This window comes from Gavialis gangeticus, unplaced genomic scaffold (assembly GCF_001723915.1).
Source record: "Gavialis gangeticus isolate Ggan-Ray unplaced genomic scaffold, GavGan_comp1, whole genome shotgun sequence".
In the NCBI taxonomy this organism is placed as follows: domain Eukaryota; kingdom Metazoa; phylum Chordata; order Crocodylia; family Gavialidae; genus Gavialis; species Gavialis gangeticus.
Window position 1 is genome coordinate 17462035 of NW_017728997.1, and position 26855 is coordinate 17488889.

Genomic DNA, 26855 nt, shown 5'->3' on the forward strand with positions numbered 1-26855 from the left:
CCATGGTAAAGTGCTGGTTTCAGCAGTAGGAGGCACTGGAGGCAATGAGCCTCTGAAAGACGGGAAAGCCTGTTTAAACAATTAAAAAGTTGAGGCAGATACACAGAACTAATGCACTTTTTGTTTACATGCAGTTTTTGTTCTGGTTTAACTATAGCAGTTAGGGGTATCATTTTTTTTTCTGCTACAGTAAGCAGATCACCATTTTAATGATTCAAATGTCACTTGAAAAGTGATCCTATTTGATATGACATCTTGTTTTAGGGAATAAGATGCATCTGATATACCAAAACTAAGTATTTGTGTATGTGTGTTAATACGTTCCATAGGTGTACAACCAAGTATTCACATCTAACACATTTTCTGTAATGCTTGACAATGAGATTACTCAGTTGCATGTTGTTTTTCTTTCTCATATTCGCAGAAAATGCTTTCAGAGGGCCAAGAGCTAGATACTGTTCAGGATTACCAATTGTTGCGGTAGGGTCTAGAGATCTCCATTGGGGTGCATGCTGTTTATAAGCAAGCCAGATCCTGCCCTCGAGTTCCTACAGTCTAGATAGAAAAAACAAAGGATGGACAAAGAGAAAGCAATATTATTACTTTTGTTTTACGGATGGGAAACCGAGGCATATGGTCTGTAAGCGACTCACCCAGGTCATGCATCCGGTACGTGGCAGAGAAGAGCATTGAGGCCGGGGTGCCCAAGTTCAAGCACTATGCATGGATCGTGGGACCCTTCTGAACTCGGTGCATCGGTCCCTTTGTTTCCCGTTTCCCAGTTATTAACTGGCAGCTTGGCGCATTTGTGAACTGTCACAGGCTGCTCGGCTCTCCCCTCTGCTCTTTGGCTTAAATACTCAGTGGGAGTGAGAGGGGGGGAACAAGGCAAGCGCAATGCATGCACCGGGGCAACAGCTATTGTATGCAGAGAGATTGTATTAGAGCAGTACTGCATCCTCTTTTAATCATAACGTGAATAATTTAGTTGTTTACATGTATGCTGAATTGTGGGTTATGTAATTAGAAGATACAATCAGCACGATTTATTTTTATATAGCAACCATCCTGCATGCAGAATATCCACTTGCAGGGAGGCCCACTTTTTTGTGCAAAATGCTTCAATATATTGGTAGGTCAAAGAAGAAATCTTATGGGAAGGGAAAACCTTCAGTACCCTAAAAATAAAGGAATAGCAATATCTAGCAGTATTATTTATATATTGAAGTAAATCTGATGGTAAATTTTCGTTACATGATTTGTTTAATCTATTTGGCTTCAGTATTGTCAACTGGAGTATAGTATCTCCTGCCTTCTCCAAAACATATATACATTATGCATTTTTATTAATACAGCAAGATGCAAGTGCTTGTTGAGGACACTTGGGTATTTTAGAAAATGTTATGAATATGGTTAATTCGCAGTACTGCACACAGGGTAGCACTGAAGCCTGATATTTTCAACACGTTATGTTTGGCATTAAATTACATCTGGTCAATCTTATTTCCAAACTTTTCACCCATTCCGTTCAGTTCTTAATTTTCCTTTATGATTTTGTTTTATCTATTTTTGGCTGTTCAAGTATTGCTGTACACTTGTTTTTATGATCTTGTTTGTGTCTTCTATGGGCCATTCAAGCCATAGCATCATTCCCTCATGGCGTTAGTTTGTGTTGAAGGTTAGGCATTTTCTCACGACGATCTTTTAACTGTGTTTTTTAAAGTAGTTTCCTCTAAAGAAGATGGAAACTTGGGTTCCTTCAGTCTGCATTTGCTGCTTAGTACAAAGACATTAGCTGTATACTTATTAGTCAATTATAGTTTAAAAAGCAAAACATGAGATTGCAGCGTCTGTTAAGAAACTTCCTGAATTAAAGATCCCTTTCTTACGCCAGTACTGGGTCAGGTCATTTCATATAGATTAAGTTTAGACCCATCACCTTCAACACTGTCTTCTTGTATACTTCTGTGGGGGATAGGGAAGTTTCTTAAAATGATATTACCGACATCCCTTGTCCAATGATACACCATTAGGTAAGTCGAGACATGTTTGCCCTCCTGCGCACCCTGACTGCAGTGGCATAGCATACAGTTAGATCTAAGATATCATCTCTTGGAGCCCTTTGTTTTCTGTTATCCTGAGGAAGCTTGTGCTTCACTGCAATGCTTTTCTTCACTTTGTTCGGCTTCGAGGCCCAGACAGGTCCCTTGGACCTTCTCCATGACAGTCAGTCATTCATTAGGTGAGATTTATAGCCATATAAAAGGGCCAGAGCAGTGTAAAGAGGCCTTTAAAACTGTGTACTGTCAGGAGGGGCCCTTTCAATGGTTATATCCCGTGCCCCTATATCCATGTATAGGAAAATCACCCTGGAGAAGGTGCATTGGTAGGAGCGTTGTCAACAGATCGAGGGCAGTGATTCTTCCCCTCTGTTTGGCACTCGGGAGGCCACATCTGGAGTCCTGTGCCGTGTTTTGAGCCCCCTACTACAGAAAGGATGTGGACAAGTTGGAGAGAGTCCAGCTGGGAGCAACAAAAATGGTTGTGGGGCTGGGGGACATGACTTGTGAGGAGAGACTGAGGGAAATGGGCTGATTTAGTCTGCAGAAGAGAAGACTGAGGGGATTGAATAGCAGCCTTTACCTCCCTGCCGGGGGCTGCAAAGAGGAGGGAGCTGGGCTGTCCTCAGTGGGGGCAGATGACAGAGCAAGGAGCAATGGGCTCCAGCTGCAGCAAGGGAAGATGAGGTTGGATTTTGGGTAAAAAACATTCTCACTAGGAAGGTGGTGAAGCACTGGAACAAGTTACCTAGGGAGGTGGTGGGCTCTCCATCCTTGGAGGTTTTTAAGACCTGGCTAGGCTGGGATGATGTAGTGGGGGCTGGTCCTGCTTCAAGTGATGTGCAGGGTCCCTTCCACCCCTCATTTTCTGTGATTCTATAATGTGCGGGGAGAAACAGCAGTCAGACCTGAGGGCAGCCCCACAGCGAGAGGTTGCTGCCATGTTAGGCTCCCAGGCCTCGGGTGCACAGGTGCCCTGGCCTGGGGAGGCACAGAAGTCACTTCTGTCGCGCTGCCCGGTCAGCGAGCTCGGTGCCGGGACTCTTAGCTGCACAACACACCACTCGTTGCTTATTGCTGAGCTTTGGTTGAATTTCCAGAATCGTGTTGCACCCAACCCACCTCCATGCTTGATACCATCCTGCCAACCCACCTCCATGCTGGAAAACACCCCCTGCTCTCCTGTCTGCTGTTTTTTTCCATTTGGACCCCTGAGTTTTCAAAGAGCTACTCATTTTCCTCTGCCGCTTTTGCCCCCTAACCCACCCTGGTTCTCCTCCCACACAGCCGGCCTGGCCCAGCTTCAGTTTGGCTCCTGGCAGATGTCTGGAAAGCACGTGCCCAAATGAGAGAGTAAGGCACTGAGGACAAGGCTCCGGTCCCTTGCTGTCTGTTTGCAAAGCACCACAAATGTGCCTCTCTAGTGCTGTGCAAGTAACAAATAAGGCTATTAAAGCACAATGGCTTCTTTCTCTTTCCTTGTTTTCAAAGCCATCGTTGTGCACTGAAGGGGATGGCCAGAGAGCAATCATCACTGTTCTGTCATGTTAGCTCGCTCATATTTTGTGGCCTTGAAGCAAATACGCTTTAACTCGGCGGTTTCGTTGCACGGTGTGGTATTCTCCATAGCCCTGCCACTTCCTTCAGCCTCTGCTTCACAAAAGTAGACTGTTCCTCGCACCTATAAATATATTCAGAGAAATGTCACAATCTCTTATTGTTCCTCCAGCATGTAATGTAGCCCTAGGTAGCCACCCTAGAAAAAAGGATTTTCACAGTATAATTTCAGGCAGGTACTGCATACTGTAGCCTTTCCTCAAACTCTCCTCTTTCTGCACTTCACTTTTCTGCTTCTAAAAAAGCCATGATTGATATTAATCTTTTTTTTTTCCTTGATAAAAATGTATTTTCCCTTGATCTCAGTGTTGGTGATACATTATTCAGTGTTCTTTCTTAATAACAGGCATTGGTTGTTCCATTACTCACTATAGTTATTACAATGGTAAAGGCCTCATTCATCAGTATTTGACTTGCCCAGGCGAACCTTAATGCCTCACTGATTTCTCCATGCATCAGGACAGCTGTGTTGGATGCAGGGCATTTACAGTTTACAATGTTTTGCCAGGACGTTGCCATGTAGGAGACATTTGGGAGTGCTGTGACTTGTAGTATTATGGTGGTAGTTTAGTTTGGTGGTGTATATTTCCCATATTTTGCTCGGCTAGCCATCAAAAGCAAATAGAGCAGGTAGGCAAATACACGGGTTGTTTGTCGTGGCAAAGGACGAGTTTCCACTGAACATCACGTCTCCTCGTTCTGATATTTCTCCTGAAAATTTACAGGGTTCTCATCCTTCATGTTTTATGCCTCTTTTTTGATAGTGATAAAAGAGACGATGTGGTGTGTGTGCGCGTGTGTGGAGGGGATTCTTACATTAGCTATGAACATGAATAAAAATACAGGTAGAGAAGATTGTAAAACTCTAAATCAACAGTTCTGTGCACGGGAGTTTCACAATGGGATGCTCTTTAAAGGGTATTGTCTGGAACATTACCTTTTACTCAGTCATTGCTAGGATTCTCGTGGAAAATGGACATAAAACAACTGATATAAAGTAGGAGTGGATTTTTATTTCGCATTTCTGATCATACAGTTGTTGGCTTACAAAATCGAAGCAGAGGGCCAGATAAGAGGTGTGGCCAGTGACAGCCGATTGCAACTGATCTGTTACTTGAAAACGAGTCACCCGCAGAAAGGGTTTTAATTCCTATCTTGCATCTGGACGCAGGTAAGCACCTGTATGTGCACAGAAATGACAGAAATCTACCTGCCTGAATCCAAATGCAGCCTGATGGCTTAGGACATTTGTATGGGTCCCTACAGGAAGAAGAACATGTCATACCAGTGGAAGGTCGAGGCCCCCAGAGCATCCCTGAGTGCAAGTGGCTTTCTCTGAACCTCAGGTTTTCCTTTACTAATTTGTTGAGTTGTGAGGATTGTCCAGCTGTCTGGTCTCTGCAGCCTGTAATTATTTTCTCTTAATTGGAAGTGTGCAACTTTGCATTAATTGACAGGATCACAGAAACCAAACCAACTGGTCTGATGTGCATTCTGAAGTGGTTCCGATAAGTAATTTCCAAATTAATTACTAATGATGCACATGAGTTCAAAGAAGTCTGTGCCCTCGATGTGCTCTGGGATGCTTTACTATTCTGCCGGTCTAGTTCCCAGCATCCAGAATCGCTGCACTGGGTAACAAGTCTGGCAGCATTGTTTCCACCTCGTGTTGTTCACGCCAAACTTCTGTTTACTACTGGAACTGGACTCGGTTTGTCAGTGCTCTGGACCAGCCTGAGAAGAGGTTTTTAAGCTTTCAGTCCCTACTAGTCTTCATGGACCACACTACAGCCTTGAGACCAACTGGCTAAGCAGCAGCTCTGCAGAAAAGGACCTGGGGGTGACAGGGGAAGAGAAGCTGAACAGGAGCCAGCCGTGTGCCCTTGGTGCCGAGAAGGCTACCGGCATCCTGGGTTGCATTGGTAGGACCGTTGGCTGCCAGTTGAAGAAAGTAATTCTTCCCCTCCATTCAGCACTGGGGAGGCCACATCTGGAGTCCTGTGTCCCGTTTTGGGCCTCCCCCTACAGAAAGGATGTGGACAAGTTGGAGAGAGTCCAGCCAAGAGCAATGAAATGGTTCAGGAGTTGGGGGACATGATTTGTGAGGAGAGGTGAGGAAACTGGGCTGAATTATTCTGGAGAAGAGAAGACCGAGGGGGGATTTAATAGCAGCCTTCAACTCCCTGCACGAGTTGCAAAGAGGATAGAGCTGGACTGGTCTCAGTGGGGGCAGATGACAGGACAAGGAGCAATGGGCTCCAGTTGCAGCAAGGGAAGTTGAGGTTGGATATTAGGAAAAACTCTCTCACTAGGAGGGTGGTGAAGCACTAGAGAGGTGGAGGCTCCATCCCTGGAGGTTTTTAAGGCCTGGCTCGACAAAGCCTTGTCTGGGATGATCTGGTTGGGAATGGTCCTGCTTTGAGTGGGGGGTTGGTCTGGATGACCTCCTGATGTCCCTTCTGACCCTCCTTTTCTATGATTCTATGACTGTTCTCACAGACTCACCCAGAAACTTGCAGTTAGAGATCAACCTTTGCAAGCGATCTCACTCTCTATTGCATGATTTATCTGCACTGAAAATAGGAGTTGTATCTGGGGCCTCATACAGGGGCACGAGAGCCCTCTGTAGTCTTGGACTTTTAAAGGAAGACCACTGAAATATTGCGTGAGAATAATAGAGACCAAGCTCCTGAACTAGGTGATGGAGTAATCCATTTCAGTGTATTACCAAGCTAAGTTAAGGGCAGTAGACAAATTGTTTGGCTTTGTAAAAGGAACCATTTTCTTTTTAAGTAAATAAAGCTTATAAAAAAAAAACAGGCAAAAGGCAGAGGGAAAAACAGGGACACCTCAACTCTGTGTAAAACTTCTCCTTACAGTTTTTAAAATAGACCAGAATTTACAATGCACCCTGGACTGGTACTGTACTTTGGTTAAAATTTGGAACAAGTTAACAGTAGTACATTTGTATTCCTCCAGGACTAGATTATGGAAGTCAATGGTTAACTTGTGTTTTCATTGTAAAATATAAATATTTTAGCTTGGCGGCATTATAAGCAAACCACTGTACATTTTAAGTAGTAATTATTTTGACATTTTCTTCACTGCTGATTCAAAATGGCTGTTTGAAAATGTGACAGAGGTTTAAAAATAACTTGTGGTGAAGTCTCACCCTTCCAGGCAGCAATGGAGAACAGAGCAATGCAAGCCACGTATCAGCTCTGATGGGTGCGGACAGAGCAGAAGGACCAGTCATACTGTGCCCTCAGTGGTATGCACGGGGCTACACCTTTTGAAATGCATCTTGACAAGCATGCATTTAGGTTTTGGACAGCCCAAAAGCTGCCCTCCACTTCCTATGCAGTTGTTTGGAAGATGGCAGAAGCATAGGGCATTTCACATACTCTCTCCTCCTTGTTTTTGATGGCTAGAAAATGGTATTTAGAGGTTTGCTTTTGGGACTTGGCTTATAGGTAAAGTAGATATGCATTTGAATAATGGTCCACAGAATGATAGACAATGAGGGCTGGAAGGGACCTCAGGAGGTCATCTAATCCAGGGGAACATCAAGTGTTAACTGATTTCTAAAAAGCCTGTTTCTGAAAGTTTCCAGTCTGGCAGGTAAGCAATGAACAGACACACAGGCTGGGAAATTGAAGACATGTACCACACTGTTCCATAACATGAGATAAGGTGGCACCAGGTCACAGTGCCCAAGTGCAGAGCCCTTGGGATTTCTGGTTTTGGGGAACAGAGCAAATGAGGAGAGAGCTCGAATTAGGATGTGTGCATGTGATGGGTTTGTGAAACAAAGGAATATGCTGACAGGACAGAACATGGACAGTATGACGACCACAGAGAGACGAATCAGCAATGGCCAGAGATGAAGAGTCGTCGCAGAGGGGGAAAAGTACAAAAGAAGGGATTTCAGAGCTACAAAGGGTCCCCAAGAGGGGAACCTGAGGCCACCATGGACAGGGGGCATACTACCAGTCCATCTCATGCCCCCACTGGAGACGGGGGTGGGGGGTGGTTGGGCCTTGGCCTCCGATCTCTAGGCTGCTGACATCTGACATTCAAGAGTGCCTCAGGGTAAAGCTCGCCTGCTGGCCAGATGTACCTTCCCTCTGATGACAGCTCTAGGAGTGGTAGATATAGAATTGTTTGCATTATTCCGATCTGCTATCGCTGTGTATCCATAAACTTTGCCTATTATCGCATGGAAAGGTTGCGGTCAGTCTGAGGGTTTTGGGTCTGTCCTACCCAGAACAAGGTATCGGGGTCATAAATCCGGTTCCAGCAGTTTTCAGACTTGTACAGTCATTAAGCTCAATGCTTATGAAGTGTATGGTTAATGATTTTCAGTGGGGCTTGGATACTTAAAACTCCTGTTTCCTCTGAAAGTCCCAGCCCTGCTGGTGCCTTTCTTAGGAAAATGTTTAACTGGGGACCTTGTTCTAAAGTAGGAAGCACTGATGAGAGGTCATGCAAACTTGCACCTAGTTATGGCTGGAAGATGTTGCTAAGTAAGGCCACCAGTATAGAGGATAAAATGCCAGTAGAAAAAGAAATGGATGTAGAATTAAAGAACTTTCTTTGTCCCTAGTGTTTTTAAAGATGCATCAATAAAAAATGGCAACATAGTATATACTGAACAGAGTAGGGGCATGCAGTATGATGTGCTTGGGTTAAACAACTGTACATTGAATTGTTTGCGGGGGGAAAGGAGAAAAGGGGGGGCAGGAGAAAGGAAGAGGTTAAAATACTACTCAGTTTATTTCTGTAGCTACAGCATGTCTCAGCTATTGTCTGATTTTCTACATTCTTTCAATTGCCAATTGAAAGCTGAAGTTTGAGGTCATTTTTTTTAATGGAGGCAGTAACTAAGAAAATCATTGTCTCTTTATTTTGACTTTTCAACTTAAAACATTCTGCATATGTTTAGAATGAAATTTGGTAGGAATTTGCTGAATACCAAATAAGTAGGTTGACATTGAATGGGGGAACAGTGACAAATCTAGACCAGCTGAAAAGCTCTTGCAGGAGCTCTTGCAGCTCTTGGATCAGTTAAATGCAAATATTTAACTTACATTAGCACTGAGAGGCAATTGATAAGCTTATGATTTTATCATGAAAATGTTTGATAAATTCACATGAGAGAGCTGTGTGTATTGGTAAGGAGGGTTTGAAGGGCGTGACACTCAAGGGAAAGTAACCACAGCACGCATCTTTGCTGCACATCTACGCCAGCAGAACATTGACCATCCCGTGTGTGTGTTGTGATGAAGCATTGCATCCTGGGACTTGTGGTGTGCAGATCTAATACCCTTACTCTTCTACTTTTCCCATGGTTCTATATATTCTTTCATTGGACAGTGTCAAGTGCATCACAGTTGTCACAGGGTTTCCAGCATTACCATGACCAGCTTGTAACTGTCATTATAGGATCATGGGAGGGGGTGTGGGGGGCCTTAGTTATCTTGTGGGTGTGTGTATGTGTGTGTATACACACTCCAGGAAGAGCACAGACCAACTGCAGATGCTTCTTCAGCCTGACAAAGGGTACTTGTACCCGAAAGCTTGGAAAGAGCAATTTGTCCAACTGAGTTGGTCTAATAAAAGATATTGGATTTACCCAAAGAACCTTGTGTGTCTCCCTCTCTCCCCCTCTCCCCCTCTCTCTCTATCTATCTATAGATATTGAGATATATATATCTCATTTTACTTAAAGTGGAGATAACCTTATAAAAATAAAAGCTGTTGTTGCGAGACAAAGACATTTGCTTCCTTAATTATTTTTTAAAGCAAGCTGCCGTTGTGCTTCCTTGTTGTGGTAAAGTGGCAGCGTGGGACATTGAAGGCTAAGGAATCTGACCCGAATCGCAGGAGGGTTGACTCGTAGTTGCCTGCCATTGACAGCCAGTGTGTGTGGGTCAGATCAGTATACTCATCCTGGGTGCATCTCCTCTCTGAATAGTGGTGCTGGAGCTAGGCTGTGCTTCCATTCAAAAATCTTGGCTTCCAAGTGGGTACTTGGCCCAAGTAGATCTGAGGACTTTCTTCTTTATGTATTTTTTTAAAAACAAAAATAAACCTAAAAAAAATTGTGCGTGCGCCAGGGGGCAGGAGGGGAGAGATCTGGATTCGGACACCTTGACAGCACACAGATTTTATGAACAAGAAAAACTACTTCCTGTAAGAGAAGGTGAGAGACGGCTACAGAGAATTTGCTTTTTGGATACATCACCAGGTGACAACATGTATTCTTAAATATCTCAGCATAACAACATTTTTTTAATAGTGCAACTTGATATCTCCATGTTTGATGAACTTCATTGCAAATCCGAATTTAAGATTTTTCAGGAAAAAAGTGTCCTGCGAGTTTGAGACCTTTCTTTGCTATAAAATAGGTCCATTTGTTATGTTTGCCCTCTTTACACCACATTACTAATGTTTTCCACCTCTCCTACTCTCAAATACAGAAATACAATTTGAAGGATATTTACTTAAGAAAACTGGGGAGAATAAAATAAGCAATGTCATTTATGTGTGTGTTAAATTCAGCACATAGAAAAGTAAATACATTTCTCACAGATAGAATAGTAACCCTGTTAAATTAGACCAAAATCTTTTTTTATTAAAACTGCCTCTCTTTCCCCTTCCCATGTTCCGCTTCCCACGTAATTTTCCTCCTTACTACTACTAGTAGAAAAGACTACTATAATTAAGAAGAAACTTCTTTTTTACCTAATTATGTTTAGGTTTTGTTAATAATTGGCAGTGACCTTATCCCATAATAAGTTGAAATCCTCGGAGAGAAGCAGGCAGGCAGTGAGCAGGTTCTGGTGAGCTGGGAAACTTAACGCGTGCTCTACTTGCCTATCATCATTTGCATGCATGCCTGTGTCCGATAGAGATTTCTACAAGTCTATTACGAGTCATTCTAGCAATTAGGTTTCCAGTCACCTGAAATCTCCCTCCTAACAGCTTGCCAAATGGTTACCTGCTCCAGTGCTCTCTGGCTCGTTCAGTATCTTACCTTGCCACTGCAATCTCCTAAATTCCACCCATGACACATTTGACATGGCACATTTCTTTTAGCTGTGCAGTATGTAGCGAGCAGAAAAAAGACCGTGTATTGCAGAAACACGTGGAAAGGCACGGTACTTGTATACTGAAAATCGCAAGCTTTTCTTGCAAGCACAGAAAACAAGATGCATAAATATTTGGCATTGCTTGTAAAGACGGTTCCAATAATTCTTTTTGTAAATGGAGAAGACGATATAGAATAGCAAGAAGAGTGGTTATTATGCAGGGGAGGAAAGACAATCTGTATATTTGGTTAAAAAACAAAAAAACAAAACAACAACATCTGCTAAAGTTTTTAGGAATTCATTCTGCTGTGTTCATTCTTAGTCATGCCATACCCAAGTGTACAGGCCTGCATGTGAAAATAATGTATGTGAAATATGGATTTTGGCCAGTAGATGCCAACCTCTTCCAGAGAGCGCGATGTCCCAGCTTGTCTGAGCGCAGTACTGCATGTGCACCTGAGAGGTACCTTTGCATAATTCTCTGTTGGTATCCGAGCCCCCTGCGTAGAATAATTTGGGTTGTACGTAGTCTTCCTGGATTTTCAAACAACATGATCCAGCATATGAAGCAGTAGAAAAACAAGCATAAGGATACCCCGTGGTGGTCATATCTTGAGTGCATGACATCTTCATGTTCTTTTAATCTGGTAGCTCATTTATTATGAAATGTGTCTCTCAAGAAAAAAAAAAAGTTTCCTCAGCTTGTGGGGAGACAACGATGCTCCAAGTTGTTCTGCAAAATGCTCTCTCTCACAAATAAAAATATGAAACAGCCTTGATGTGGCCTGCTGGAAATGGACCTGTGGAGAGCCAAATTCCATCCCTGGCAGCGCTGTGTCTGTTTACTGTAGTGAATGTATTGAGTTTGTTAAGCTGGATGTCTTTTCAGCGGAGATGAAAATTCTCATTTACGAAGTTGCCCTGAAGGACAGAGAGAGAAGGTATGATTTTGCATTCAGTGTGATGGCTGCATATAAGCAGAGACAAGAGCATCACGCAGCTCATATTGAATATGAACAGAAAGAGGGACAGCGTGGCCAGCGTCTGACAGGGTGCAGGCAGTGGTGAGGAGCTCTCTTCCACCAGCTCATGGACCCTGCACCGTCCTGGCGGAGAATGCTGGCTGCTTGCCCTGTGGTCTTAAACTCCCTGTGGGGAGAGAGGGGATAGGGCCAGGGTCCCGCTTTCTGATCACGTGCAACAGGTAGAAGGAGGGGGGAGCATGCTTTTCACCCTTGTTACCTTGGTTTATGCGCTGGGCTAGTACGTGTGGCCTGACAGCCCCCAGTGGGAGTTCACTTTCAGGATGCTAGCTGCAGCCTCGCCACTCCATGCTTCCCACAGTGAACCACATAGTACCAGAGGTTTCTACTCTGCAAGGTGCCAGGCAGTCTTTGTTGGCAGCACCTGACATGGCTAAGGCCCCCCAGGCATTGTGTAACTCATGCATTAGTCTAAGTGAGATTCAAAACCCTTGGAGGGAAGCCCTCTGCCATTTTATGAAGGGCTTTCCATCCGATATGCAAAATTTAAACCTTTAACAGAGAAAACCATACATGGCTAGCAGCTCCATTAAAAAATGGACTCTTTAGATGCTGTTGAACTCTTTCTTATGCCTCATTTAACCTGGTCCTTCCTAAATTCACTCCTTGCTGTAGTGTTTCCACTTGTGCCAGAAGTGTTTTGTTTGGGGCGGTCGGTGTGTAGGATGACTGTGCCCTCTGTGAATCAAGCAGCCCACAAGGCCAGCCTTATTTCTTGCTATTCTGAAAATCTGCTTCCTTTTGTAACTTGAGGAGTTTGGCAGCACACTATTACTGTACACTCCAGAGTGGGATTTGATTATTTTTCACAGCAAGTCTCAAAGCCACCATTAGACAGGAGAGACCTATAGGTACTACAGACCCCCTCCCCCCTGTAATTCAGCTAGATAGAATAAAAAAGCACCAGGTCATCGGTTTTCTGCTTCCTGGGAGTTCCTGTTATTGAAGCATGGGATCCAGGCTTTATTTCCAACGTCATTAACCTTGCACTGGAACTGTTTATTATCTCTGACTATGGCAGCAAATGCTGTCTCCTGTCCTGCTGGTGCATCGCTAGGCTTTCCGATTATCTGCTTCCCTGACTTCTGTGTTTTTAATCCACATCGCTTAATAGTCCTTGCAGACCATTGAGCTTTTTTTGACGTTTGGGTTCAATTTTTGCTTTTCTGATTTTACTTTGAAAAGTAGGTATTTACCTTCATGCTGCAGGGATTAACAAACTTCCTTCGTCACCAATAGAAGCACCTGGCTTCATTTACCATATCTGTCCTTTCCTCCCCTGTTACCTGCCCATCTGTTTGTTCCAGTTTTTTAGGTTGTAAGCCTTTTGGGGCAGGAACTGGCATATGTTGTTCAGTCAATGGCACTTGGGGGTTTCATGCTGATTCGGGCCTCTACGTGTCCCTTTTGGAGAGGTGCAAGTACTGGCATTTTTTCTGCATTTGATCACTGTTGTGAGGCCATGTTGGGGAGGAACAGATTTAAAATGACATTTTAAAATAAGATGAAGGTCATTTGGCATACAAGGAGAATGAAGGTGTTCATGGCATAGGAGCTACAAGGTGAACAGGAGGCCACAGCCCCATTTGGAAGTAGCAAAAGGAACAGTTGACAGAGTAGAAGGAAATGGGCATGAAAGTGAAGGCAGGAGAGAGAACTGTCCAAAGCCTCAGGCATGAGAATCAGAAATGCTTGAGCCTAAAGAAGGTGAAAAGAGGAAGCAAAGCCAGGTTAGGTATTTTGGGAGGTTGAGTGGGACAGTCAGAGTGGCCGGCATGGACTGGTGGTGATGTCCTGCATATGGAAAAGTGGAGCAAAAGGACCTGACCTGGAGAGAGTCTAAAGAGGCCGGGGTCAACTGCTAATATCTTCTGCTTTGTACCACGGGCACAACTAAACTTATCCTTTCCTTTTACAGGTAGCCGTGACTTGACAGGTTGTCATCTGCCACTTGTGGCAATGGCCAATTTTTTTTCCATTCTGGCATTGTAGGGCTTATGCTTGGATCTATTTAACCTAATAGAAGCCCATAGCTATGATAATTAAGCCTTATTCATAGCTAGATGGTGGTCCCTCCGGGTCAGGCAGTCAGCTGTCCATGATTCCATTTAAAAAACGTAAGAAAAGCCATTTTGTTGTTAGGGATGTCTGCTGCATTTGTTTGTTAATTAAGTCGTGAGGTTGCAGTGCCATCACCGGAGGGCAGGGTGGCTTATTCTACACTCGCGCTGGGCAGGTTTCGCCTCTTGGTCAGAAATATTTGCTTAGGTAAAGAGCGCAGGCTGCACCTCTGACTAGACCACCTAAAAACATCCTTGTGTATTTTAATCAGGATGATAAACCTACCCAATTAAAATCACCACTAACGATTTGCTGATAGCTGCTAAAAAGAAATAGAGTTTACTAGTTGAAGGCCATAATAATAATTATTTTTCACGGAAAAGAGCCCAGCAGCACAACGAAAAAAAGGGCATCTTAATATACTCAGGCTCTTAAGCTACTAGAACAGCTTGATTTTTTTAAACTTGGTCAAGTTCTGGATTTGTTACAACTGCAAGAGAGAGATCTTTTGGGAGTCTGAATCTGCCATAAACCTAATGGAAAAAATGATGTTGGGCAGTAAGGCTTGGATGGCAAATAGAGCTATTCCAAGATCTGGACCCCAATCTCCAGCCTGCAGGGCCCAGCTCGGGAGTGCAGCACTCTTTGCTCCATCAGTAGATGAAGCTAAAGGATGAAAATACTTTCTTAGGAGTTGCCTGTTCACTCACTCCCTGTGCGTTTTAACCACCGTGCTGCTCCACCAAACGCAGGCACCGCCAGCAAATCCTCTAGCTGTCTTTCAAAAAGAACGATTGTTGCTCAGGCCTTTCAAGGGTTGCTTGTTGGCACCTACCCTCAGGAGGGGGTTTCAAGCTCTGAATCCTGAGCGGAGCCCGGTGACTCTCTTGGAGCCCTGCTCAAGCCCCTAAGCTCTGGAGAGGGTTGGGATATCAGATGTGCTGTGCTGTTTAGCGGTTGCTAATCATGTCCCTATATAAATGCATTTGCAAGATGTGGGTGGAAGGTTTCTTTGGCCTTCATGTTATGTGAAACTGCTTGACTTGGAAAGGACAGAGCAGGCAGCAAGGAGGTAGGATTTTCAAGCAAGACGAGCAGTGGTCTTAGACTAGATGTTGACAGAAGTAGGAGCCTCGAACCAGGAGTGAAACGAATTGTCTCCCGTTGCCTGATTTCTGCTGCGTTCAGGGAAATGGGACCTTACAAGCATTGTTTCTTGCCGTCCTGTTTAATATGCGAGCATCTGGCTCCACGCGCCTAACTGGAACCACCTCCGAGACCGTGATTTTGACCTACCGCTTGGATCAGAGTCATGTTATTGTATTGTTTGGGATTGGTTTTAAGTATTACCACATTGTGGCCTTCCCTCTGGTGTCCATTGCTTCATCTTTTGCACTGTAGCACCTTGGTTAATTCTGACTGGATAAATACTCCAGAAATCTCAGTCTTGATGGCACAAGCTGGAGCCTGCTAAGTCTGTGACTTGGAAAGGAAGTCTTTATTTGTCCCGACAAGAAGTGAGGATAAGTGGAAGTGGCTTCCTTTATTTGCTTGAGGCATACTGCAGGTTGCTTTTATGTTAGATCTGTTTTCATCAGCCATCAAAGACGGGACTGAAAGCAGACAGTTAATTTTTTGTGTATTTAATTCTGACTTTATTTCTTCCATGGCACACTTTCTGCTTTTTCTGATCTGGGAAAGGTAGTTACTTTATTCTATTAAACCTTGTATGTATTAATATAAATTGTGATCGAGGGCTTGGCTGGATACTACTTAAGCTTTTGTACAACCATATATTGTACAAAAATAGTAAAATAAATCAAAAGATTTTATGATCACGGAGAGGGAGACTGACAGAACCCAGATATGACTTTGTGTCCTGGCTAAAGGAATGAAGCTAAGTGGCTAATAATGAAACGTTAACAAAAATAATGAATGCGTTTGGAACCATGCTTTTTTTCCCTTTTTCCTTCTTTTTTCTTTCTTTTCTTTTCTTTTTTTTAAAGAATGGGGCATTTATGGAAAATCTGATCAGGAAAAGCTGAGAACATGGAAGTCCTCCATTAAAAAAGAGGTGCCAACGGAGGGGAAGGAAGTGCAAGGAGCCTTGGCGGGCTCAAAGGGCATTGCTCGTTCCTCATCCAGTTGTGTCATGATCTCACTGGGAGGATCTTTCTCTGAAAATAATGCAGTGCAAATTCCCTAATTGTCTGCATCGTCTCTTGCAGGCCCTGACGATCAACATTGATCATGTCGTTCCGGTTTGGACAACACCTCATCAAGCCCTCCGTTGTGTTTCTGAAGACCGAATTGTCCTTCGCTCTCGTAAACAGGAAGCCAGTGGTCCCGGGACGTATCCTTTGATTAAAGCTGCCGAAACGGATGCGTTACGGTGTCCCGACATCCTCTCAAAGAGTAGGGGAAGCTCGGCTGACTCGGAAGACCAGGTAAGTTGTTACTCGTATTTATTCTGAAATCAGTCGGTGGAACGTAATATGCTTGATCAGTGTTGCAGAACTTCTGAAACCGGTTGCCTAGCAACCGTGACCTTAGAGGTGAATTTTCTACTGACCTTTTCACTACAGAAGATGTATAAATAAACAGGTGCTTCTAAAAGGATTTTCAAGTGATTCTGAGATGGTACTGTTTAAATTCCACATTATGCTGAATAACACATCCTATTTCCCGTGGTTAGTACTGTCACTTATTTTTAGATGCAAGGAAACACTTTACAGAGCATTTTCGACGTATTTTCCTGGAGTTTAAATGTACAATATTTGTCAAATGGTGGTAAAGTCTGTTCGGGTGACTCTTTAAAAGATGCATTGTTTTCCAAGCAACACATCTTGCTTCTATGCATTTTGGATAGGAAGGAATTAAGTAGACCACCTACATAAGCATGCATGCTTGCGGAGAAAAATTAGATCCAGGGTTGAATGCAAGACCCATCTATCCATGGAGATGCACTGGGAATTGTACTGTTGCATGGGAGACTTCACACATTGCTTCCATGCAGGGTTTAGGAGGCAGGTGCTCAGCGCTTCATGGGTGCACCGTTTTGTGCGCAACTTGGCTTAATCTATTGTACATTAAGAGTAGGGTTTTCAAAAGTGCTTGGCACTTGTCCATGCCCTTTCCATGGGAGTCAGCAGTAACAGGGTTATGGGAACAGAGCTAGACCGTGGCTGGATGTTTTGGAAAACCCATCTGAATGTTGATAATGGTTAGTGAATCACGCACCGTTATTTATTTAATTTTTTTTTGATGTCAAAGTGTTCCCAGTGTGCTTTGAGGATCCGATAGCCTGCGTGCTTTAGTATTGGAGACTGAATTCCTCTCCAGCCTTCCTCCCCCACCCCACTGAGTAAAATTCCCCTTTAAATAAAATAATCTTCCTCATATGCCTTTTTTGAGTGCTGGGTATTCATTAAGGTTTTATGGCAAAATATAAAAAGCTATAAGAGTTTATAAAAACTGCACAAATATACTGCCCATAGTATAACAGCATTAAAAAGTATTAAGTGAGAAGTTCTTGTTATTTTTAATACTCAGCAATCCCATATAAAGTAACATATGTGCTCTCTCCGATTCAAATGAAAATGTTGTTGCTTCAGCCACTTTGTGAAACGTGGATCCAGCCCGTACCTAGATACACAGGATGGTATACGGATTGTCCCCGGTGATTGTAATTAAGATTTATAGTTACTGTATGTTGAAGTATTAAAACCATGATTGATGACTTTGTCAATTAACCAGCAAATTGAATTATTACATTTGATTGTTAAATAAAAAAGATGAAAAATATTTATTTTAAAGTTTTCTGGGGAATCTAGAAGTAAAGGTTTAAGAAGCCTATAAAACTTAATTATTACAAGCTTCTTTCCTTCTTAAATAATTAAAGATCTATAAACTTTAGTTGTATAGTTACTGCTTTCTGTTTGGCGGATACATGTACTTGCTCAGGTTTAGCTTAGTTGCCCCATAATGAGTTTGCAGCACATTTTATAGTGGCACATTGTTTTAATGGCTCATGTGGTGTAATATATAATATAGTCTTTGTTTTCTGTTGAACAAATGTTCAGGTAATAAAAACAAAAACCCAGCCCTTTCTCACTCTCATTATAATAATAAAAAAACCCAGGAAAAGTTCATGATGCTAAGGATAGAATACAGTATGTAAAGTAGAGCAATTTGCAGTTTTAAGTCCATAAAATGCCTGTATAATGCAGCATTCATCTCAAGACCTGGCAGTAACAAGTGTATTTTCTTTGCTTTATTGCAATAATTTTATCTGCCTTGTCTTTGGCACACTTATGACATTCCTTTTCATTTTTGTTTTTTCAGTAGAAAATAAAATATTAATGCATGTGAATTAGAGAGACAAAGGAAATCAGTTTGAAAGCCAGCTCACTCCAGGTGGTGGCTTTAATTAACTTGTAAGGTTGAAATTCCATCTTTAAAAGGAACATAGGATGGGAGTCTTGAATTTGCTGTAATTGTTCTTAAAATACAGTGTGCTCTGAGAAGTGTTGCTATGAAAATGGAGTTCAGTATTTGCATCTCAGTCACTCCACATAGTATTTGCCCAGTTCATAAATAAAAAGATGTCCCCCCCGCCGCTGATATCCCTAAAAAACAAGCTATGGTCTATCTTGGGTTGATCCCGGGAGGAGTATGCCTCCTTGGTTTCCCCAACTTTTGTGAGGCTTCAGCAACTTGGGGGCTTGAATGCATTTGTCTCATAATTCCCTTGGAAGGGGAGTGACTACTTTGTAGGTTCTTCCCAATACTGTGGTATTGGGCCAGGAAAACTGGGTCTAAAACAATGATGTCCTACTGCCCAAACTGCCATAGGTAACTTTATCTTGAGATCCATAACCAACTTTTAAGCCTTTTTGTGGGTGAGGCAATAAAGGGCCATGGCGCCCTTACTTTGTTAGCAGCTTGCACGCCATTCTTGTGCAATAGCACGTTAAAGGGTGCCATGTATTTTCCACAAACCATGCAACTCGGTCTCTGGCCCATGTTGAGCTGGGTAGGGCCAAAGCTGCACCCATTCCCCAGCTTCTTTGGCACCTCAACCTTCTCAAGCACCAAGGGAATACACATGCGTCTTACCCATGCACGAGGTTGCAAGAGGAAGCCAGGGCTTCCTGTGTGCTCTGCCTTCTCAACTAGGCACCTTCCTCATCTCTTGTGAACATCCCCTAGTTCTTTATTGTTGGTGTGAATGGGTCTTAATACTGCCTGCTGAGGATGGTCATATGGTGCCTGTGCATCAACATTAAGTGGGATCTTGTACTTCCCAAGAGCTCAGTAAGAAAGAAGAGATTTGCACAGCCCCCCAGCTGAAATCTCAAGCTGTTTGGATGCTCTTTGGAGATCCAGTTTCTAGGGTCTCAGAGGATGGTGTATCCCTAAGTCCAATGGCAAACACAGGCTATGTCAGAGACCCAGAAGCAAGTCTGCAAACCTGTATAGATCATCAGCCCTGTTCTTTAATTGAAATGAGTACCATCATAACATTAACCTGTGGAAAAGAGGGGAGAAAGGTAAAAGGAAGGCTTTGCTGCCCTAGAGGTATGCTTAATGGGTGTCGGTTTAAATCATCGTTTGTAATCCGCGGTGTTTAGAGGATGTGTGGGAATTGAAGTGCAAGAACAGCATTGGGATGTTTCGATGGTCAGGGAAATAAATGCACATGCAGCATTTAAAGTGTGCAACACTTCTTAAGAACCAAGCCTGTTTTTTATTTATTCTCAGTTTATTTAATTCAGATTCTCACTGATACCATAGTTTAGAAGCTCACACAATTCTTTTGTTAATTAAATCCACCTGCTCATTACTAGTAGGCATTTTCTGTTGTACAGTTTTACCGATACAACTATTCTGAAGGGGTTCTACCATTTTCTTTGAAGTTTTACCATCCATGTAACACAGTTTGCTCACATCTTCAGTAAATTTAAATCAACTTTTTGTTGTTGTTGCTGTGGCTTCTCATTTCATTGTACTGTGCTCTTTGCTTTCATCTTGTGTTAAGCATGAAAAATGAATTTGAACATTAGTGGAATCCATTTGGGGACTAGGACTTTTATTGTAAATAAAATTATTCATTTGTTATGTCCTATTGTTTTCAGCAGAGAAAGTATTGATCTTTGGATATCTGTTTGGGATGCCATAAGGAGTGCTAGCATAAAAGGAACACAGCAACATTTGTAAATTGATTGAATGCAGTATGTAACGACAGAGACAAACATCAGTTCTATGGCAATACTATATTACACAAAGCATTTTTCAGCAGTTTATTGAATTGGTTATTAAAAGGAGCAGGCTTTCCAACATGGAACAATATGCTCAGTGCTATCAGTGTGAAGCAATTCATTGAGGACACACTGACCTTTACACCAAAAAAAAGTGTGTATCTATGTGCATGTGTGTGCGCACATATAAAATTAGAATACGTCTTTTATAAGACTTTTCAGCCAATGTTTGTTGTAAAGAAAAGTTTTCGGCATCCAGAATGATGCTGCAATTTGACTGCTCCAGATGTAAGCAGCTGCTCTGGACTCTACAGAGGATTTCAGCAAATGGTATGCCTGATTGTTGGAAGCTGTGCAATGCAAGTCTGATGTATCTGGGGTTTCCTGGTCAATTCATTTCCACCTGGAGTTAATGGTCCAGTTGTTCATTGCTCTGGACAGGTCATGGGCAGAGGGCGATTGTAACTGAAGAAAGAAGAGGTTAGTTGAAGCAGATGTCCCCACGGCTGTGGAGGCAGGCTGCTCTGGGATCACATCTGGAGATCGTCAGCACCTCCTGGACATTGCGGTGCATACTGGGCTGCAGCTAACTGGTCACTTTTGAAGGTTCATATCATTCAATGTGGTTCATATTATTCAGCTGAAAGGCTGTGATGCTAAGGATAGAATATAGTATGTACAAACAAACAAGCAGTGCCCCCCCCTGCAAATTGCTTTACTTTACATGCTGTATTCTGTGTTTTGCATAATGATCTTTCAGTGTGGTCCAGATCATTGAATTGTCATTGCAGTAGGCATTTCTGCTGTCTGGAGGCTGACGTGGTTCTCACGTGTCTCTGTGTTTCAGCCGAACTAGGACTTCACCTCGGCTCCGCAGGGAACTTCTGTTCCAAGCCCAGCAGCTTGGACTTAGTATGGGGCTACGATTTGATTTTAGTACAGAGATTCATCATCTGAATGATGCTGCCACTGCTGTACTGGGCATTTTGGTGGAACTAATTAATGCCGGGCACATCTCCAGGGAGTTAAAGGGTCAGGCCACATAAACCCCAGATGCCTGAACGCTTACACAAGCCAGCAGAATATGCAAACTTAACTGGTTTGCAAGATAGGATGACAAATCACTCCTGAAAGAAGACACGTTCGTGGGATTTCTGGTTCTGCTTCTGAGTGAATAAGAAGCTGTAGACGAAAAGCCTCCATCACTTTACTGCAGGTCCCCTCTTCTGATCAGAAAAAGAGGGTAGCGACATAGGCAGAGCTCAAAAAATCACAAGAAAAGTCATCCAAACTCTTCCAGGCTGGCAAAGAGATTCTGCCTGGATATGGCTGTATTTTTGGATGGAGATGTAGACAGCTTTAATAGATCTAGAACAATTCAGGCATCCCTAATGTTAATGACTAAATAGCCTTTTTAGTAGTGCTGGTTGGAAATTTGGAATTTCTATTTAATGGAAAATTGACAGTCAAGGGGAAAAAATCAGAAAAACCCTGAGATTGTGATTTTTTTCTCCCTACAAAAAGTATAGATTTAAGACCAGGGAAATATTTGGTTTCAGTAAAGTTGAATTGATTCGTTTAAATGTCAATGCTTTGTTTTGATGAAAACTTGTAATTTCAATAAGGTGAAATATTTCATTTTGACTCTTTTTACCTTTATTTTGCTTTTAACCTCCAGAAATGAAAATACAAAATATGTAATGTTAAATTAATAATTGATATGATACGTATTTTAATCAAAAGAAGTCAGCAAACCCAGAAATACACTCAGTTAGACAATAGTGACGCAATCCATTAAATGTGTAGATTTTGAAAAAAAATTGCTTTTTGATGAAAAAGTGTTTGGCAAAAAAAATAATTTTTTTTGGTCAGTCAAATTATTAATGTGGAATAGCTTTAAATTCGTTGGCTCCTAACTAGTACAAGCCTGCATTCAAATTTAAATAAAAATGCCATTGAGCTTGGTATATCGCTCATGAAATAATAAGTAGGATTACAACCCTAGTTTTGGTGAAAAATAAGGAATTTTTGATTTTCTGCTATTTTTTCCAAAAGTCACAATGCTGCTTTTTGGATTGGTTAGCTTATGCCTGGCACATCGGCATCAGAATTACAAAAAAAAAAAAAAAGCAAACAAAAAACCCCACACAAACCAAATGGGGCCATGTCTGGATTAATTTGAAATATTTATGACAATGTTTGAACTTGTCTAATATAAATTTAGTCTAAATAAAATTAGCTTAAGTATTTGCTGTAAAACCATGAGCTGTAGAAAATCAAATGCAATTATTTTGGAGAGTATACATATTTACACTTACATAATGCTATAAAGTAGACCGGACTTCTGGTTGTGCGTGTGTATGTGTTTTGCCACTGAACGTATAATCTAATACATTAGAAATCAACCCCAATATAAAAGCTGTGAATGCAGCAACTTTGAATGCATGTTTGAGACTTCTGCATTGCTCTTGTCCCTTTTCCCAAAAGTTTAAAATGTAAGCTTAAGACACCGGGGGGATGCAGACATCCAAGAAAAGATGAGGAAACAATGGGACCAGCCTGGCTAGCCTGATAGATGATGGTCCCAGGGTGCTTGTAGCTTAACCACTGTCAGGTTTTTTGTAGCCATCTCAGAACAAAGGGCCAGGAAAGGTGGGTCTGTAGGAGGCTTAGCATGTAGCTCTGCAGATCCTCTTATGCAAATAAAGTTGGGCAAACCGGTCTCTTGCTTTCCTGTTAGAAGGGATGACATATTATGTCAGCTTCTCCGTAAGTGCTTAATTTTTTAAAATACTTTTTTAGAGGCTTGTATTGAGAAACCCGTTAACTCTATTTCCCAAAATGTGCTGTAATAACTTGTGGACCCGTGAATTTGTCACTGCTCTTTGAAGGCAAGGTGCAAACGAGTCAAAATAAGCTTTTGAAAAAGAACTGCATGTTGTGCTTGGGCACCCCTGACGTGTGACTACAGATATTGCGGTGAGACATGGTCATAATGCGCAATGCTTGATCAGGAAAACAGACCCCTCAAGATGCATCTTATTTTAGAAGCAAAGATTTTATTAAAGAGGGGTTGTTCCTTTTTTATTTCAACAAACACTCTGAAAATCTGTTTCCTTCTTAAATAATTTTCAAGCAGTAGATTACTTCAGACTGTACCTGGATAATGAAACAGAACTGCTTGGATACGCTGTCCTCAGTGTCTTTGATATCTTACTTTCAAGAGGGCTATATAAAGTGAGAGGATTCTTGTAATGCATTTTTAATAATTAAATAGCCCACATAATTTTTGTGTATAGCCTCTGAATATAAAGCAAGGTCATGCTACATGTATGCATATGATTATCTTTAAATAATATAATAGGAAGAATTATTGCACTTCTTAGCACTGGGTTGGGAATCCCTTGCTTCCATCGGTGAGTGGTTACTTACGCTATTGACTTTGCTCTGGCCCATAACATTAAAACTCCAGTTTTCTTGACTTTCTGTTGGCTTTTTGCAGGGGAAGGGAAGAGGGCCTCCTCTTGGAATCAGTTGCAGGATTAATCTGGGTTAATTTATATGGTCAGGGGAGAAGCAGTATGAGCACTACTGCGTCTCGCTGCCTCGGGACGTACTGCTGCATGCTGGCCTGGTTTGCCCTCACTGGCGTCAGTGCCATAAGTGGAATTAGCACCGTTATCCCACTACCTGCCCTTTCTGACTCCTCTTTTAGCCTCTGAGTTCTTGTTGACCGAGGACTTTCTGCTCATGTTAGTGTAAACCAGGGGTGTCAGACTCACCTGGTGCTCCATGTTGGATCCAGACTTCGGGGCTCCTTGTGGGTTGGATCCGGCTCGGGACCCAAGGAAGCTGGAACATGCTACCGTGGTACTCAGCGGGGGCTGGCAGCCAAGGAGCTGGGGCCGGAGCAGCACGGGTGGGTGAAGTGGTTGGAGGGCGACCAAAACTGTGTCAGCTCTTGCTCGCTTTCCTGCCACCCGTTGCCATGTCCACCGGGGCCAGAGGGCATTGCATTTTACAGCAGGCTGGACAGAGCGGCTGTGCGGGCCACCTGTTGGACACCCCTGATGGAAATCATCATATGCTGGGTTGCCAACCCTCCCGGATTGGCCGGGAGTCTCCCAGAATTGGCATCAATCTCCCAGTGACGACTGAAAGCAATCTGGGAGATGGATGTTGTGAATGGGTTGAACAGTACAATTAATGACATTACATCATGTTGGGAGAAAAAAAAATCTCCCAAAATAGCTGCAGTCAGAGTTGGCAACCCTAACATGCGCAGACAGTGAGCGCACACTCTGTTCATACAGTAACCGGTCCAGGAGCCAGGTCACACAGAGCGCTCCTAAAATACCACAGCTTCATGACTACCCCATAGGGTCACCACGAGCACTTCTGAAAATCCTAAGATAATTGTACAGGATCAGAAAATAGACTTCCCAAGCCGTTTAGATTGCAGGGGGAGCAAGGCATAGGTGCAGAGCAATTCAAATTGTATTAGGTACGTTCAGATGTAAAACGGCATCTGGGAATCGGAATAAATGAGAGAGAAATCAGCTACAGACCAAGGTTTTTGGTGTTCTCTGTAAGTTACAATTTTGTTTGTACGTTCCACAATTTCTCATGAGACTGAAAATCTGTATATGAAACTGAGAAGAGGCTTAATTCTGAACTGCCCAAGGAGCAATGGCTCAGTGCGATGCATGCCAAATTCAAGTGATGATAAGGAAGGTAATTAATTATTTCAAGGCTGGAGCAATTTTGTTTGCAACATACAAGCAGAATGATGATGTCTGCCTCTCAGCAAAGAAAACTGCATTTGAAGAGGCTCTTTGTCCAAAGGGGGCATTTCATAAGGAGTTGTCTGCACTAATTATTTTCACCAATATAATTATCCTGATGTGACTGTGTTGGTGAAAACCCTATTCTACATGCAGTGGATTTGTGTTTATAAAAAATGTGCTTGCGCTGGCTTGAAAATACCATTGTTAAGGTACTGCTTGCATTGCTGGAGGTAACGTTCAGTTGACAGCTTCAGAGCCCTTCAAGGCTCGCACCTGGGAGGAGGGGTGGCGCTTCCTTCATTGGGAATAGAGAAATGGGCCTGAAAAGTGACACTGAGCACGTTGCTTTACTTCCCGCTCTCTGCAACCGGCAGATGTCATGACCTGGTGTGACACATTGGTAAGATCTCTGATAATGGGCCTGTACAATTTGATGATAATAATTGTAATAATAATAGCAATGCAAGTAGTAATAATAGTTGTAATAACAACAATAATAATAATTCATGCTTGGGCCTGTAAAACTAAGTTCTTGCCTGCATTAGCCAAATCTGATGGCTGCCAGCTAAAAACAACTTTGAATAATCCCTTTTGGTTCTCTTGTTCTTTCTACTGCGTTTGGGACTTGTAAAAGGTTTAAAAACTGCTTTACCTGTGATCCTTTCATCTGCACTGGATTTCAAGGGAGCTCTCCCTCCATCTGCCTCTGAGAGTATGTGGCTGAAGGATGTTCCTCTATAGGCAGAACTTTTAGTCCTCATTAGCTTATGGAAAAGCAGGAAAGAGTTCGAATCACAAATCCTTTTTAAGACCAAAGCAAGCAGTGATCCTCATCACTGGAGTATCTGTTCAGTGTTTCAGTAAGTACTGTCTGGAGCCCCTACTCTTCTAATGAAACAGGAATGTGTAATACTTGAATATACACAACATTTTACTGGAGGGGTTAGTTATGCGTCAATTCGATTTCAGGGAGTCTACCTCTGGCTTCCTCCTGTTATACCTTCTGTTGCTTTATCATCCAACTTAAGAGTCCCAGCTAAAAGTGGCATGCCTGTTAGAAACACGATACAATTGTGTGATTTGCACGTAGGGTTAGCACGCTTGTACATGATGCACGCACTAGTATAGTTTACAGAACCTCCCGTTTCGACACATTTATCCTCGTTGATCTTGCACAGAGGAGTGTTCATCAGGATACACCCCATGCTATTGTGTATGGGACCCTTGGATTCAAGTGGCAAAATTGGAGTTGGATTTTAAGCAAAGACCCATGCCTTAATGATGTGGAAAGATCCCCAAGAAGAAAGAATGGGCCTGTTAATGTTTTAGCATAGTGAGAAGCTAAGCTTAAATACTCAGTGAGGAAAATTGCTTATTTAAGAGAAAAAAAACTTAGACAAATTTTCTAAGATAAAGAGGAAAACATATTCATGGAGATACCCAAAGTTTCAGGGGAAGCACAAATGAATGTAAGAGATATCGGAGAACGTGGGATTGGTTATAAAATGAAAATGAGTGTGTGTGTGTGGGGGGGGGTGTTATTTTTTTGAATTAATAAATGAATGGCATTCATGTCTTTTAAAAAAAAAAAAAAAAAAAAAGGAAGAAATCCTCTTCATAAATCATAAAATAGATTTACCCCAGCAATTATTTTCTGTTCTAGTAGACAACAAGTTTGTAATTTGGCTGGTCACTGAACAAAACCTGTAGTTTTTACACTTAGCCAAGTAAAACCAAGCACAGCAGTCATAAATTCTGGAACCAGCTTCCAAGTGAGGTGGTGCAGGCTCCCACCCTGGGGGTTTTTAAGAGGAGTTTGGATGACCACCTTACTGGGGTCATTTGACCCCAGTGCTCTTCCTGCCATGGCAGGGGGTCGGACTAGATGATCTGCTCAGGTCCCTTCCGACCCTAGAAACTATGAAACTATGAA

The 26855-nt window shown here is 42.5% G+C and overlaps 1 protein-coding gene across 19 annotated transcripts in view; it reads left to right on the forward strand.

The window, feature by feature from the left end:
- Window positions 1-26855, forward strand: part of FHIT (fragile histidine triad) — an 899923-nt gene that overhangs the window by 339452 nt on the left and 533616 nt on the right. For 17 of the 19 annotated variants that reach the window (XM_019504830.1, XM_019504845.1, XM_019504846.1 and 14 more), the window contains one exon: window positions 16104-16228. In XM_019504830.1, the coding sequence (XP_019360375.1) occupies window positions 16126-16228 (103 nt within the window). In that variant the 5' untranslated portion in view covers window positions 16104-16125. Of the gene's footprint in view, window positions 1-9832; window positions 9883-16103; window positions 16323-26855 lie in introns of those variants that run through there. The other 2 variants (XM_019504842.1, XM_019504844.1) reach the window with 2 other exon arrangements.